The sequence below is a fragment of the Schistocerca americana genome, chromosome 2 (assembly GCF_021461395.2).
Source record: "Schistocerca americana isolate TAMUIC-IGC-003095 chromosome 2, iqSchAmer2.1, whole genome shotgun sequence".
NCBI classification, from domain to species: Eukaryota; Metazoa; Arthropoda; class Insecta; order Orthoptera; family Acrididae; genus Schistocerca; species Schistocerca americana.
Window position 1 is genome coordinate 217,539,116 of NC_060120.1, and position 17,484 is coordinate 217,556,599.

A 17,484-nucleotide genomic window follows, 5' to 3' on the forward strand; every position below is an offset into this window, starting at 1 on the left:
TCGGTGATGTAACCTTATCTCACTCCCTCTGCAACCACTGCTTCCCTTTCATTCCCCTCGACTCTTGTAACTGCCGTCTGGTTTCTGTACAAGTTGTAAATAACCTTTCGCTCCCTCTATTTTACTCCTACTACCTTCAGAATTTCAAAGAGAGTATTCCATTTAACACTGTCAAAAACTTTCACTTAGTCTGGAAATGCTAAAAATGTGGGTTTGCCTTTCCTTAACCGGTCTTCTAAGATAAGTCGTAGGGTCAGTATTATCACGCGTGTTCCTACATTTCTCCAGAATCCAAACTGATCTTCCTCGAGGTCTGCTTCTATCAGTTTTTCCATTCTTCTGTAACGGATTCATGTTAGTATCTTGCAGCCATGACTTATTAAACCGACAGTTCGGTAATTTTCACAGCTGTCAAGCAACTGCTTTCTGCACAGCAGATGGCCGAGTTTTATCAAAGCTGGCTCTCCCAAAGCTATTAGTAGTTCTGACGGAATATCGTTTACTTCCGGGGACTTGTTTCGACTTAGATCTTTCAGAAGCGACTACATTGCGATAAAAAAAATAAACAGTTATACAGCATTGCTGGCTGGAAGACATCGAGTGGGAGATTCAGCCGGCTAATCGGGAAGGATTTTTCCTTCTTCCGCGCAAAATGGCCCCTTTCCATGCGGTGTATGAGACTTGTGTCTTAAGTGTATATGCTTAGTGTAGGTGACTGTAATAGTTGTGTTCACAGTGTGTACATTTGTGTTGTGCGATGATAAGCACATAGTTTTCTCCTCCCGAGTAGTACCTAAGGGACCGCCGGGCTTAACATCCCTACCCGATGGACGTACCACCGTCAACAGTGCCATATGTCCCCACTTCGAAACTGCGGAAGGCTTTGGAATTTAATGCCGGACACTGGCCCAAAGTCCGGTGCTCGAATACATAACGCTACCGTCTCTCCTTTCTTTGCAGGCAGCATACTGGCGATGAAAATTCCTTGCACCGCCAGAAATCGAAATGGCTACCTCCGAGTCGAGTGCCAGCACGCTGGTGCTGGATAGTGATTTGTCTAGGAAGGCGAGTCACGCTAGGATATAGTGTCGCCACCACGCTGTCGGTCACAGACTCTTTTTTTTCTTTCAACCTGAGAACCCTGGCTGTGAGGCCAGCCAGAATTTCCCTGTGTGTTTCTGTAGGTCTAGAGGAAAACCAAACGCAACCCCAAAATATATTTCTCGTATAAACCAAATTACAAACTATAAAGTGTATCACTCTTACGACTGCGATCCATCGCACCCATTACCTGCGTAACCAGAATTACAATTATCGTTCATGAAACAAATGATATAAAATAAATATCTGTTCTCATTGCGTAGGTACTTAGGAAGTAAAGTGAAGCATTAAAGAAAGTCTCTCAGTTGTCATCGTTTCTTGCTCAGCTTGGCAACAGACGTCACCTTCACACGCACGACTCCGGCAGCAGGTCCCGTAGGCCCTGGTGAACCATAACTCTCGTGTATTCCGTCAGTACAGGACCACGGTGCGCCCATCAATCCCATGCGTGATGGGGTTGTTCTTCTTCATATAGTCAATGAACACGTCCGTGTCAAGCCGACCTGCAACAGAAATTTACGTCGCATTGCTCATTACGGTGATAAGGAGCGCGTTGTGATATTTTTGGCCTTTTTCACAGTTTACTCTCGTAACATTCTGTTCAAGTAATTCAATAAATTGAACCGCGTGGATTGGCCGCACGGTTAGAGGCGCCATGTCACGAATTGCGCGACCCGTCCCGCCAGAGGTTCGAGTCCTCCCTCGGGCATGTGTGTGTGTGTGTTGTTCTTAGCATAAGCTAGTCTAAGTAGTGTAGGGACCGATGACCTCAGCAGTTTGGTCCCTTAGGAGTTCACACACATTTGAACATCTAAACAATAAATTGAAAGCGTTGATAGTAAAGCGCCTATGTGACCTAGAATGTTGAGGAACTTTGCATGTAAATAATAAATGTAAAATTGTTACCTATAAGTGAAACTGGTGACGTATTCAAAAATCAAATTGGAGTCCATTGACTCTTTCACTTACCTCATATGTACTGGGATTGTTAAGTACAAGCACCGAAAAAAATCCGGATTTTATAACTGCTAATAAAAGAACTGTATCACTTTGATATGTGTTACAGAAGTATCACAGGGTGAGCATTAAGTATTTCGCTGATTACAAAAATTTATTACGGAGAAACTCTGCTAGGTACAGCTATGCGGTTTGTTGCTGATCGTGCCTTAGCTCATAAAACTTTCTTATGGATACATTCCCAGAAGTGATCCGTTTACTGCCGGTAGAAAATCTATGTGATTCTGTATTTTTCTCCATGTCTTTCCCAGCAACATTTGCCCCGTCACTGACTTAACAGCGTCTTGTTTTCTTGCCATAAGAGTGAACATCTTACCCTTAACGCAACCTCACAAAAAGATCAACAAGTGTTATGTGTGCTGAAATGTTGCTATAATGCTGGAGCGTCTCTACCGATCCATCCGTCCGGAAAGGTTTCATCCAAGAACTGCTGAATAAATAATCCCAACTATTTCGGCGCACCATCTTGTTGAAACACTGTCCGTGGTTGAAACTCCTGTAACGTAGGTGCAAGGTCAGTTGTAGAGGTGTATACAAAAAAAATTAGTAAGTTAGGCTACTACTTGCAACAGTCCGCATCTGCTTAGCATAGTTCTTTTGAAATAAATCTTTGCAGTCAGGTAAAGACTTGCTACTCACCCTATATTTTGATTACAATAAATAGCAAGATTCAAATTAGTTACAGTTTTATCGGCATTCCTGAGTAACAGACAATAGTGTTATAATTCGGGGTTTTGTCTGCCTACCCAGTCCATTGTACAAATGATAGGTAATGTTTTATTCGCTCTGGCCTAAAAGGAGCAACACATCTAGCTTGTAAACAAATTGCTCAGATAGTGTAAAATTCGAACAAACAAAGTCGGCTCCTGAAAGAACATTTTGGAACCACCTATACTTTTGTGTTCCTTCTCCAGGAAGAACAATACTGTTAATACGACGGGCATTCAATTAGAAATGCAACACTTTTTTTCTCGGCCTGTTTCGGGTAAAAAAATGTAGAATTTATTGTGATACATCGAGAAATATCACTCTCCATCCCCTATAGTTTCATCAAGTTCCGATAGGTGATGGCGCTGTGCGTAGCCTCCAAAATGGCGTCTGTAACGGAGGTGCGTTCCAAGCAGATAGCTTGCACTGAGTTTCTTTTAGCAGAAAAGCAGCGCATCGCAGATATTCACAGGCGCTTGCAGAATGTCTACGAAGACCTGTCAGTGAACAAAAGTACAGTGAGGTATTTGGCGAAGCGTCTGTCATAATCACAACAAAATCCCACAAACCTGACCGATCTCCCGTATGCCTGCCGGCCGCACACGGCTGTGACTCCTGCAATGCTGGAACGTGCGGACACTCTCATTCGAGGTGATCGACAGATCACAATCAGACACCTCGGTGCTCAATTCGACATCTCTGTAAGTAGTGCTGATACGATCGTCCACCAAGTGGAGTACTCGAAGGTTCGCCGTTCGTCGCCGCTCAACACAAGACCATGGAAATGGAGATGAGCATCTGGCTTCATTGGCCGGGAGGCCCCTGGCGGGGCAGGTCCGGCCGCCTTGGTGCAGGTCTCATTACATTCGACGCCACATTGGGCGACCTGCGCGCCGGATGGGGATGAAATGATGATGAAGGCAACACAACACCCAGTCGCTGAGCGGAGAAAATCTCCGACCCAGCCGGGAATCGAACCCGGACCCGTAGGACGGCAATCCGTCACGCTGACCACTCAGCTGGGCGGACAACACAAGACTATAAAGAGCAATGAAGGACCATCTATGCGGAATTACTCACTCGTTACGAAGCTAATCGTCAACATTTTTTTGTCGAACATCGTCACAGGCAATGAAAATTGGGTCCATCACTCCGGACCGGAAACAAAACGGGGATTCGTGGAGTGGCGCCACACCGCCTCTCCTCCGAAGAGAAGTTCCACCGGCGACAGTCTTCTGGGGTTCTGAGGGGGTTATTCTGTTTGCTGTCCTCCCTCACGGTACAATGATCAACACTGAAGTGTATTGTACTGTCCTCAGGAAATTGAGGAAAAAGACTTCAGCGTGTTCGTCACCACAAAAATATAAACGAACTTTTCCCTCTGCACGACAATGCAAGGGCCCCACACCAGTCTGCGTATCCGAGAGGAGCTCACAAAACTTCATTGGACTGTAAATCCTCATCCACTCTACAGCCCTGATCTGGCACATTCCAACGTCCACCTGTTTGGCCCAATGAAGGAAGCAGTACGTGGATGATGGGGAGGTCATTGATGCAGCAAGAACTTGGATCCCACGTCGACGAGTAGAGCGGTACTACGCGGACATACAGGACTTCCCAAGGTGGCGTAAGGCGGGGATTATGTTGAAAAATAGAGTTTTGTAGTCAAAAGAGTGCGGAACAATGTGGTGTATTGGAATCTTGAGTGAAATCGACCTGTTGCATTACTTACTGAACGCCCCTCGTTTGTGTCCAGTACTTCACACACTCTGAGTTCAGTAACAGTTGCACCCGTTTTCTTCTGGAGTACTACACTGCATTGTTTTGGCCTCTTAATCATATAAATACCTCAAACAAATAACACGTCAGCATCAGTTGCAAACAGAAGCCAATCTTTACTTAGTTTTCAGCCAAAATAATTTGTCCTTCTTCGGAAGCTATTGACACTTAACTCAATAGCTTCTGAAGAAGGCCAAATTATTTTTGCTGAAACCTAAGAGTGGTTTCTATTTGCAACTGAGGCTGACGTGTTATATGTTCAATTGTCACAGTTGCTGACGAGGCTGCACGATGTTAAAAATTCTTATATAAATACCTCCCTTAGATGCGTTATGGTAGTATTTTACGTGATGATTGGAAACGCACTGGACTCACATTCGTGAGGACGATGATTCAAATCCTCGTCCGGCCGTCCTCATTCAGGTATTCCGTAATTTCCCTAAATCGATTCAGGCAAAGGTCGGGATGGTTCCTTTGAAGGTGCACGGCCGATTTCCTTCCCCATCCTTCCCTAATCCGATGGGACCGATGACCTCGCTGTTTCGTCCCTTCCTCTAAACCAGCCAAGATTGCAGTCGTGTGACTCAGTTCCTGGTACTAGTCTTCTGAAGTGTGTTTCCATGACGACGGTACAAACTTTCTGGGCTGCGCAACGACAAAGTATATATGAAACCGAGGTAGGTAAACCTAATAGCCCGGGTCAAATTGATACAATCGCTCAGCTCTTGTCTCCCTGAAATTTTACTTCAGCATTTCTGAATCAGCCCGTATCTGTGGCCTATTTCGTTCGAGCTGCTTAGCAGTTGACCTACGAAGCTAGCTGGAAAGTCCTGCTACTTGTTGGAAAATTTGAGTCGCCATCTGGGAACCGAACACAGGATCTCCTGTGCTGAAAGAAATGAAGAAAAACTGGGACACACCATCTCGTCGTCGACGAGGTCATTGGAGGCGAGGACACAAACACGGAATAGACGATGTCGGAGAGCGAAATTCGCAGTGTCATTTTCAAAGGCATCAGCGCAGCATTTGCTTTAAGTTATTTACGGAGACCGCGGGATATCTGAATCTGGGCGCCTGAATGGGAATTTGAACCCCACTTCTCCCACATACAAAAGCAGTGTCTTCCAGCTGCACCACTTAACTAGAATGTTCGGAGACTGTCTAGCGACACGACAGCACCCATTACCCAAAGGCGTTATAAACCTGTTACTGGGCCTGTTTGCAGTCATTACCTGCTAGCGGTCTGCCCCCGGTAGCTAAGTGGTCAGCGCGACAGACTGTCAATCCTAAGGGCACGGGTTCGATTCCCGGCTGGATCGGAGATTTTCTCCGCTCAGGGACTGGGTGGTGTGTTGTGCTAATAATCATCATTTCATCCCCATCGACACTGAAGTCGCCGAAGCTGCGTCAAATCGAAAGACTTGCACCAGGCGAACGGTCTACCCGACGGGAGGCACTAATCACACGACATGTATTTATTTAACTGCTAGCGGCCTCCTTGTCGCTAAATACAGAGAAGAACCGAAATTCATGTTCTCTGATGTACAGGGTGGACAAAGTAGAACGCGGAAAATATTTCGTGCACCAGTTTGTCTAGATGCCTATGATGTAAGTTGTACTGCCTATCTTAATATGCGTGAAATATTTTCCGGGCCAGTTTTACGAAGGCTATTCAGATAGTAAGGTCAGATCGATTGCGAAATGGGAACAACAGCGAAAATCCGATGAAGCTTTGCACAAAAGTGTTGCCCCTCGATCACGCCACGTCGCTCTTTTCAGTTCTGAGAGCACAATGAGAGCGTAAAGATGCCTAGAAAGTAGCGTCTCCCGCCAAGTACGAGGGCATGTGAGAGATTTCACCTGATTTCGTGCAGCCCAAACAACGCAACTGTCATGCATCTCCACCTTCATGACGATTTTCGGCCGCACACTGCAAAGGCAATGAGGATGCTCCTGCAGCGTTTTCGTTGAGTAATGTTTGATCACCCGCCATACAGCCCGAACTTCGCTATCTCTGATTTTCATCTCTGCTCATGTGAACCGCTATCTATGAAGACAATATTTTGGCACAGACAACGAGCTGCAGATCAGCGTAAACAATTGACAGAAAGCACAGACGGCAGCCTTCTATGAAAAGGGTATTGCAAAGTTGGTACAGCGCTACGACAAATGTAGAAAAGTAGCTGAAAGGTGTAGGAAATTGCTGCAAATAAAACATTTTTGTTTTTCACTGTGATTTCCATTTCGTAACTGATCGGACCTTGCTTTCCGACTAGCTCTCGTATTTCGTTTACCATTTGTGCATGAGACAGCTTTCCGTTCAGGAGTGAATTTGATTTTGTGCACGTGCCAGGGAACGAGGACCCATGAATTGCAGGATTCTTGTCTACGTCACACTAGCTAATCCCTTACAATTCAGTAGAGCGTATTGACTATAGTACTGCCAAACTAGCGTATGCACTAGAGTGCAAATGTGTCTTCAACAGACGCAGCGAAAGAGGACCGGTGTTTGAAGAATGTTAAAAGTAAAGATTACCAAAATTAACATTGCCGAGCCGACCTGCTTTCTCATATATTTGAAAATCTAAAAAGCGTTTGCCAGAGCTGACGATTCCAAAGTAATACCAAGGGAAAATTTTGCTGTTCCAGCCATCGACGTGCCCACAATCTTCTTCTCGATTTTCTCTGCTCATCTTCGACTATCGCTACCACACCTAATGGGGCCTATTTTACGCACGTCCATTTTCACAAACAAACCTCAGTAGTTTCCGTGCGAGACACAGCCAACAGCTGCCGCTAGATAGCGCTGTGGTCACAAACCACGTTGAAGAACACGTTCCGTGTGCTGTAACAGCTAGTTTCTGAGCGGGTACCAACCACATTTGCTTTGCGGTGGGAAACACATCCCGTGCGAGGACGGCCTATTTGTCACAAGCGGCTTGTTTGTCACAAGTGTGGCACGATCCTAACATCCTGCCCCAAGTGTCTGGTGGTAATGAGGCCCATTCACTGCTAACCGTTGCGACGGACTGTTTGCAAGAACCATCCCCTCCACAGTCTCGATCCATCAGGTATGTGTGTGTAACGGCCATAAATATCTATTCGAGAAGCATTCCGATGCCCACAGCTATAATTCTGTCCGCAACACGCTCTTCTCAAATCACGTGATTTTGGAATGGCGTATTTTAGCCCGTATAGCGCTTAGCGTTTTTTGAGTGTTATTAGTTCGCCGATACAGAGAGATCACCTTTACAAATACGGTATATACGCGTTTTACAGAGCTCTTAGCAATTTGTTACCAGCAACTGAAGTTAGCTTAAAGATGTGAGGAACAATGGTACTGTGCTTTTTCGCCATAGTATCATAGCTCGAATTTCACCTTATTTAAAGTTTTCTGGTGACGGGATAAGAAGTGACAGCCAATAGTATTATTTTACGTTTTCTGTTCCACTTGTTCATAATGTCGAATCTCTGTTGGTGACAGCCAACAATATTTTGTTAGGTTTTCTATTGCACTGTCTCATATTGGCGAATCTGTTCTAATTAATTACGTTACAATGACACTGTATAGGAAACTGTCTCATGCAGACATACTCAGATACGCAAATTGGAGGAAATTAATCAGACTTTCATGTATAAATTTTATCTGCATATGAACATAGCATCAATATAGAGGTTGTTTCACAATTCTTGTTACACATTCTAGAGGTTGTAGAGAGGACTTAGTAGATCATGTTTTTGAACCCATGTTCGGAAATGTCAACCGGCGAAGCTACAGAGCGCTAAAGTTATAGTAACCAGTGTCTGTAAATGTATGTACATACAGGGTGATTCCGTGATGATATTACAAACTTTCAAGGATGATGGAAACGAATAAATGCATCAATTTGAGGTAAGATCCCCTGTACCGGAAACGAACGAGTCGAAAGTTATAAGCGAAAACCATTTTGATACATCTGATAGTGGAATACATTTGCTGGGATTGTTGTTCCTGAGATTATTGGGTAACCAACTTTCTGAGGTGGTAGTATGGATCAAAACAAGTGAAAAATGTCTAGTAAACATGGGCTCTAAAACGCATACCTGAGGAGCTTTGAGCACTTTTTCATCTACTGTGAAACACGTCTCCTCTATTAAGCATTCCACTGTCAGAGGTATCAGAATGATTTTCGATTGTAACTTTTCAGTCGTTCGTTTCCGGTAGAGGGACCCTTACCTCAAAGTGATACATTTATTTGTCTGCAACATCCATGAAAGTTTGTAACATCATCACGGAATCACCCTGTATGTACATACATTAACAGGCACCGGCTCCTATAAGTTTGGCACTTCGTAGTACCGTTGGTTGACGTTTTCGGACATGGATTCTTAAGTCCCCTCTATAACGTCTAGAAGTGTGTAACAGGAATTGTGAAACAACCTCTGTGTTGGTGCTATGTTCATATGCGGATAAAATTTTGTCATGAGAGTCTGATTAATTCCCTCCAGTTCATGCAGGTTCTCAAACCACTGTGTGTATCTAAATATGCCTGCATGAGACAGTTTCGTATACAGTGTCATTATAACGTAATTAATTAGAACAGCTTCGGCAATATAAACAAGTGCAACAGAAAACCTAAAAACAAATGTTGTTGAAATATGAACAAGTTCAGTAGTAAATGTAAACAAAAAAAATACTGTTGGCTGTCACTTCTTATCCCGTTACTGGAAAAACTTGAATAAAGTGGAATCTGAGTTACGACACAGTGGTGAGAAAGCGCAATACCATTGCTATTCACATCCTTAAGCCAACTTCAGTTCCTATCATCAAACTGTTAAGATGTAAAACGCGCTTACAAAGTTTCACGGTACTTCTGAAGGTGATCTGTTTGTAGTATGGAAGTAAAAACACTCGAAATACGCGAAGTGGCCTTTTCTTTCTTTTTTTTGGGGGGGGGGGGGGGGAGGGTATCATTCTTCTGACTGGTTTGATGCATATTTCTCTCCTGTGCGAACGTCTTCATCTCAGGGTATTACTTGCAACCTACGCCCTCAATTATTTTCTGGATGCGTTCCATCTCTATCTTCCTCTACAGTTTTTGCCCTCTACAGTTCCCTCTAGTACCATGAAAGTCATTCCTTCATGTCTTAACAGATGTCCTATCATACTATCTCTTCTCGTCGTCAGTGTTTTCCACAAATTCCTTTCCTCTCCGATTCTGCGAGAGCCTCCTTATTCCTTACCTTATCAGACAAGCTAACTTTCAACATTCATCTGTAGCACCACATCGCAAATGCTTCTACTGTCTTCCGTTCCGGTTTCCACATAGTCCATGTTTCACTACCACACAACGCTGTGCTCCAAACAAAACTTCTCAGAAATTTCTACCTCAAAATTAGGTCTATGTCTGATACTTGAGGACTTCTCTTCGCCGGGAATGCTCTTTTTGCCAGTGACAGTGTAATTTTGATGGCCTCCTTGCACCGTCCGTCATTGGTTATTTTGCTTCCTAAGTGGTAGAATTCCATAACTTCATGTGTTCCGTGACTATCAACCCTGATGTTTAGTTTCTCTCTGGTCTCATTTCTGCTACTTCTCATTACTTTCGTCTTTCTTAGATTTACTCTTAATCCATATTCTGTACTCCTTAGACTGGTCATTCCGTTCAGCAGATCATGCAATTGTTCTTCACTTTCATTCAGGATAGCCGGCCGTTGTGGCCGATCCGTTCTAGGCGCTTCAGTCTGGAACCGCGCGACCGCTACGGTCGCAGGTTCGAGTCCTGCCTCGGGCATGGATTTGTGTGATGTCCTTAGGTTAGTTAGGTTTAAGTAGTTCTAAGTTCTAGGGGACTGATGACCACAGATGTTAAGTCCTACAGTGCTCAGAGCCATTTGAACCATTTCATTCAGGATAGGAATGTCAACAGAGAATCGTATCATTGATATCCTTTCACCTTGAATTTTAATCCCACTCCTGAATCTTTGTGTTATTTCCATCATTGCTTTTTCAATTTACAGATTGAACAGTAAGGGCGAAAGACTACATCCCTTCTTACACCGTTTTTAATCCCAACACTTCGTTCTTGGTCGTCCACTCTTATTATTCCCTCTTGGCTCTTGTACATATTGCATATTACCCATATCTCCCGAAAGATTACCTCAATTTCCGTTAGACTTTCCAATATCTTGCCCCGTTTGACATTGTCGCAATTTCCAGGTCGACAAATCCTATGAACGTGTCTTGAATTTTCTTTAGTGTCGCTTCCATTATCAACTGCAACGTGAGAATTGCCTCTCTTGCGTCCCACACATGCTAAGTGCTAGAAGGATTAAAATACGTCGTCCCAAAATCACATGGCTAGCCTTGTTTGATGTTGAGGGCATGCATACATACACATAACTATGGTAGCTACCGGCGGCTCCATTATCAACTGCAGCTTCAGAATGGCCTCTCTGGCGTCCCACACATCCTAAGTTCTAGAAGGGTTAAAATTCTTCGCCCCAAAATCATATGACTAGCCTTGTTTGATGTTGAAGACACGCACACTAGACTACGCTCATTCCATAGATACACGTATGGTAACTACCCGCAGCGTTATCTGCTATCTGTGCAGACACTGTGAATATTTTAGCGTGCAGAAGCATGCAGGCGGTTCTACAGGCAGCTGACACGCCTCGCGCCGCCTATGTGCAGAGAGCGGCCTCCCGGTGAATAAGCAAGTGTTACGTGCTAGGTAGCAGGAGCGCTACTCACCGGCAGTGTGGTTGACGCCGCTGTCGCGCAGCATGCGGAAGGTGTCCCTGTTCTGCGCCATGTAGGTGGTGATGGCGACCGTGTACCACGCGTCCGGCACCAGCGGCTCGTAGCGCGGTACCCGGCACTCGGCGCAGCGTACCAGCACGCTGCTCACGCGGCTGCCCACCGGCTGGCGCACATCGTACACCACGCGCAGGCCTGCGACACACCAGGGGCACCACATTCCTTACACAACATACGGCACAGCACAGGTCATACTCATTGTGCAAATCTACAACATACAGGGTGTTTCAGAAGTGGAGGGAGTATATGCAAACTTAGACCATCTCGGCGAATCTCGATGATGAAATCTTCTCGGGTTATCAGCCGAGTGAAGGCGTCATTCTGCGGCAACGTTTCGAAAAGTTTCTTATTTGTTAGCTTCAGGGATCAAAAAATGGTTCAAATGGCTCTGAGCACTATGGGACTTAACTGCTGTGGTCATCAGTCCCCTAGAACTTAGAACTACTAACTAACCTAAGGACATCACAAACACCCATGCCCGAGGCACGATTCGAACCTGCGACCGCAGCCACTGGGCCGCAGGTTCCTCTGCCTAGTCTGCGTCGGCATCGCGGCGGGGCTACCTTCGTGCTGGCGGGACACGAATCTGACATTTCGACTGAAGATAACAAGTAGGAACCTTGTCGAAACGTTGCCGCAGAAAGACGCCTTGACTCGGCAGGCCGGCCGCTGTGGCCGAGCGGTTCTAGGCGCTTCAGTCCGGAACCGCGCTGCTGCTACGGTCGCAGGTTCGAATCCTGCCTCGAGCATGGATGTGTGTGATGTCCTTAGGTTAGTTAGGTTTAAGTAGTTCTAAGTCTAGGGGACTGATGACCTCATATGTTAAGTCCCATAGTGCTCAGAGCTATTTTTTGACTCGGCTGATAACCCGAGAAGACTTCATCAATAGAGGAAATAGTTTCTACTAAGTGTTTCCCATATGTAGACAATAAAAAAGATTATTACGAGGAGCGTTCAATAAGTAATGAACATTTTCGGCCAATTTCGGTTGAGAAAGGTGCGCGATTTGTTGTGGGACATCGTGAAATATTCCCGCTTCAGGCCTTTTGGTTTCATGAAGTTCCGATAGGTGGCGGTGCTATGCGTCGTCTTCAAAATGGCATCTGCAACGGAGGTGCGTTCCAGGCAGAGAGCTGTCATTGAGTTTCTTTCGGCGAAAAACAAAAGCATCGCATTTATTGATAAGCGCTTCCAGAATGTCTACGAGGACTTGGTAGTGGACAAAAGCGCGGCAAGTCGTTGTGCGACGCGTCTGTCGTCATTGCAATAAGGTCGCGCAAACTTGTCCGATCTCCTAAGTTCCGGCTGGCCGCCTAGAGCTGCGACTCCTGAAATGTTGCAATGTGTGGACACAATCTGGGTGATAGACGGATCACAATCAAACACTTCACTGATCAACAGGACGTCTCTGCTGGCAGTATTGAGACACTCGTCCACCAGTTGGGTGCTTATTATTATTATTATTATTATCGTATGCATCAATTACAGTAATACACATTTAGCAAAACAAAGAAATATATATAATAATGAACATGTGAAATTATATTCAGTACACAAGTTTTAAAACGGCTCAAACTACACTCGGATGTTGATGAACTCGGTCATGCGGAGTGCCTCGTGCGATGCTTGATGGAGCTTCTCAATGCCACCAGGGACATTCATTCACAATGTGGCTGTTTGGGTGTCACCACAGTCACACACACTGTCACTTGAAAAGCCCCACTTGTGCTTGTTGTATTTGCACCTACCCTCTTCAGTCCGATATCTGTTTAACTGCACCCGCACCTCCCTTGGTTGGTGGAAACCTGGAACTGGAACTGTTGGATTGTCTACAAGTTCGTGGTTTCGGGTTCTTGTAGCTTGCCACTCACGTTTCCACTCTGCGTCCTGGTCGAATCCTGTGGATAGCATTTGGACTCCCATTTCATATGCTGGTCTTCTAGATTTGAGGCGTTTCCTGGGCAGTGATAGCAAATCGCCATGAAGAGGTATCGAGTTGTTTTCAGAAACTTGGGTGCTGAAAGGTGTGTACCCGCCGTGTTCTTGGCCTAACAGAAGACTTTCAACTGTTTGACCCAATAAACCCCTCCCCAGGCTATCTACAATGGAGGTTGGGGATATCCTTAGCCCCCGATGCGTATTGTCTTAGACCCTCGCACATTCGTGAGGCGTAAGTTTTAAATGCCCGGATATAAATTTTGAGAATGGCTTTATTCGGTTTAAATAGAACCTTTAATATTTTGACTGTAAGTGGACATAGACCTTATCGCTTTTATTTGTCCCTTTCTTGGATTGGCTAAATTTCTGATACGTTGCTTTACCCCTTTATATGATGAATCATCTGAAGATGCAAATTTAAAACTGCGAAACTGGTCGCGATCTCCAATATAGGTCTTGTTTATTCAGACCACTAATAGACGACGCACTCCGCGGAAAGGAGTACGTCGGTTATGGGAAGGTTATTGAGGCAGCAGGGTCTTAGCTCTAATGTTGACTAGTAGAATGGTTCCATGAGGGCGCAAAGGACCCCCTCCCCTCCCCGCCCTCAGTAAGGTAGCGTAAGGCGGTCGCATTGAATGGAGATTATGTCGAAAAATAAAATAAAGTTTTGTAGCCAAAAGAGTCCGGAATAAGATGCTGTACTGGAATCCCGAATTATACGAACCTACTTTCAGCAAAAAATGTGTTGCAACACTTATTGAACGGACTGGTACAATATATGACTGGAAGTACCTGATTTCCAAGTTGTGGCCTTCAAAACTGTGTTACTCATCGGAACAACTACCTTCCTGCAGATAACTGTGTTTATAGAAGATGTTCAAAATGTCCATCTCCCGCTTGAATACAGAACTCAAATCGAAGGCTTATGGCCCTGCAAAGATCTCTAATTCCAGGTAAATTGCGTATTTCCTCGCAACCTGACACAATTCGAATCCAAAATGATTCCATGTCAGACACCGGTAACGAATACATCAATGTTTTTACATGGTCCCACAAGTAATAGATGCGGCAATGAAAAGAGCGATTTCGCAAACCTGGAAACAGCAAGTTACGTTAGGAATTAAACCAGGAGTGGTGTACATGGACAACAAATCTTTGCCATTGACTCTCATATCGATGTTCAGTAGAGATGGCGTCGTGGACCAGTGAACAAGGTGCTGTTCCCATGAATGCGTTTTACAAAGACGACGACAGCTACGCGATTGCGTAGCGTGTATTTCGTGATCGCTAGAATGTCGCACGTCATGCCCCAGCTCGTCGGCGTATGCTATCAAAGTGTGGGTACAGAAATCTGAGGAAATGGATGATATGGTGTACGAGAGGTGTGGAAATCCAAAACACCTGTGCGCAACAGAGAATGTTGCAGGACTGGAAGAAGCTTTCAGCCCAAATCCCAGGCATTCTGCGCGCAATCATGAGCAGACACATCGGTTCGCAGTTTATATATAGCACAAGGAAAGGCAATACCACCCATACAAAATTCGAATAGTGCAAAAACTGAATGCAGACCATCTCCGAAAGAGACTACGCATTTTCCAGGAACTGGAACTGATGAACGACAGCCCAAGCCTCAAACGAACTGGTCATAAGTGATGAGGCCAATTTTTATGTCAGGCTTTGCTATCAAGAAAAACTTTAAATGATGATTTTAGGTCTGGAATTTCGTGGGGAGCGAATATTTTACTTAATTATGGCTAGTTTTGAGTTTTATGTCCTGCATACACTCAATCACTTCAAAATGGCATAACAGGCCGAAACCTGGATCGTAATTAAACAAACAACAATGCAGACAAATGACTGTGTGTTCATTTAAGAACGATCGCGCAATGCCGTTACGTTCACATGTTGAAGTATTTCCTAGTGCGACAGCTTGCTGCTCTTCATTTCATACTGGTAAGAGGGCTCATACTGCTAAGTCCTTTGTAAATTTGACTCCGTTTTTCAAACACTGAAATAACATAAACTTTCATTTCATTTTCTCCTTTTCTTCTGGGTTCCTCGCTTTTGTTGTCAGGCTGTGTATCATCCTGTATTGTATTTGTGGAGACTATTTATTGATGTTGGTATCAACCAGTTGGCGTATGTATACTGACTGTTATCGGACTGCTTTTTCCAGTGCAGTAGTCGCGTCACGCAATCGTTCTAATTGTAGTCAGAGGGCTACAGAGTACAGAGCATTAATGACTGGCTTAGCAGGAGCGATAGTTTAACCCCGTCTGGCAAACCAAAGCGGTGCTGGCGACCCTTATTTAATCGGTTGTAACACTATAGCAGTACTGAGAATTAATCCGCGTTTGCCAATAAACATTTATGAGTAAATATTTGGTGCAGTAGGTCGCGCAATTTCTCTCTCGCGCCCCACATCGTTAAGAGTTAAGTGGGTCCTGACCGGGGCAGTGAGTGGGACTTCGCGCGACGTCAAAGAAGCTCTGAGAATTAGACGTAAGGAAGGACTGCGCAAACTATCGAGGCATCGCATTTCTCAGTTCTGTATTGCGACCGCTTGATAAGATCCTTAAAACTAGAACTGAGAGAGAAACCGAGGAAATAGAACGGAAGAGTGACTCCCGGGCAAGAAGATCTTGTCTCGATAATATCTGCAGCATTAGAGAGCTGACCGACAAGATAACTCTACATAACCTGGTACATAACATGGATGTGACACTGTACCACTTCGTAGGATGTGCAAAGCAATGAATAACCTAAACATTCATAATTGTTACATACAGGCCGTTGGAAAGCTGTATTCAGTCTCGTGTTAAAATTCGGAAGTTACTAACACAAAACGTAAGGTTGCCAAAGGACTGCTTAGCGTCTACACTCATTATTTTTGAACGAAGCACCGAAAAAGGAAGTGCAAAAGCATGGGAATTAGAGTAGATGATGACATCCTGTTCTCTCTTAATTTCGCCGAAGAAGAAGAAGAGGATGTGTCTTAGAGGTTAAGAAATCTTAGAGAAGAATATGAAAAGTGGGACTTGAAAATTAAGTGTACAAAGAGTGAATACTTGGTTGTCAGAGGTACAGGAAGGGATCATGGTGTGGATTATGGATCTATAGTAAATTGTAGTCCATCATATAAATATTTAAAAACAATCATTTCGGATAAAGGTGGACCAACGAGGAAATAAAGCGTAGAACAGGAAAGGGAAAGTGGGAATTGAGGAGTTACACTCCATTACTTGGAATAAAAGTACGTCAAAAAATTTGAGAAGGAGAGCATATGAAACTGTAGTTGAGTGATTTGCTCTGTAGGGTCCTGAACTCTCGGAAGTCTCCAGAGTCAATAATAAGAAATTAAATGTAATGGAAATTGAGTTTTGGAGGCGAAGTTTTGAAGTAACAAGAAGAGAGAAAATGAGAAATGAAATGCTACGAGCACAGATGGGGGTTACCTAGGCTACTGTAGACGCAACTGAAAATACGAGCGGCTAATATGGTATGGACATCGTAGAAGAATGCCAGAGAAAAGATGGCCCTCTAGAATATGGCACGGGACACTTCCACAACACAGAAAAAGAGGACGATCCCAGCTACAACGGAACGATGTAACTAGGCTTTCGAAGCAGGACAGAGGAGTGGCAAGATATAAGGTGATGGAAATTTGGATGCGAGAGACGTCTCATGATGTACAAAACTCGCAGAACGAGGAGGAAGAATGTACATTTCACACTCCACATACAGTTTTGCAACATAGAGAGAGCACACTTTGTACTCTACGTGTACCTATTCAGCATACAGTGCTGGCCTTACACCATGCAAAATTTTATATGTATCAGACAATGCAAACCGTAAACCACTCTACATTACTGTGACATACACTCACAGCGCTGCAAGTAGGAAACTTCGTACGACTTTCACGGCTGTACAATGTTCAAGGCGAAACACATCAGCATGCGTAGCCCTCTAATGCACAAAGTGGTACACATCATATTGCACAAGAAGTGCTGTAAGTACAAGACAATGCGCGCCGCACAGTCCGGCAACATACAAAGCAGATAACATTTTACACCACGCGCGGTCGTACAACATAGAAAGCGGCAGATGCCACATGCCATGGACAGTCCTACGACTTA

The 17,484-nt window shown here is 44.5% G+C and overlaps 1 protein-coding gene across 1 annotated transcript in view; it reads right to left on the minus strand.

Moving 5' to 3' along the window:
* Window positions 1-1,175: 1,175 nt before the first annotated feature.
* LOC124595616 (apyrase-like) overlaps window positions 1,176-17,484 on the minus strand; it is a 64,110-nt gene continuing 47,801 nt past the window's right edge. Inside the window, exons 8-9 of the mRNA XM_047134435.1 lie at window positions 11,342-11,542; window positions 1,176-1,604 (exon numbers count right to left, since the gene is read on the minus strand). Coding sequence (XP_046990391.1) covers window positions 1,513-1,604; window positions 11,342-11,542 — 293 coding nt within the window. The 3' untranslated portion in view covers window positions 1,176-1,512. The remainder of the gene's footprint in view (window positions 1,605-11,341; window positions 11,543-17,484) is intronic.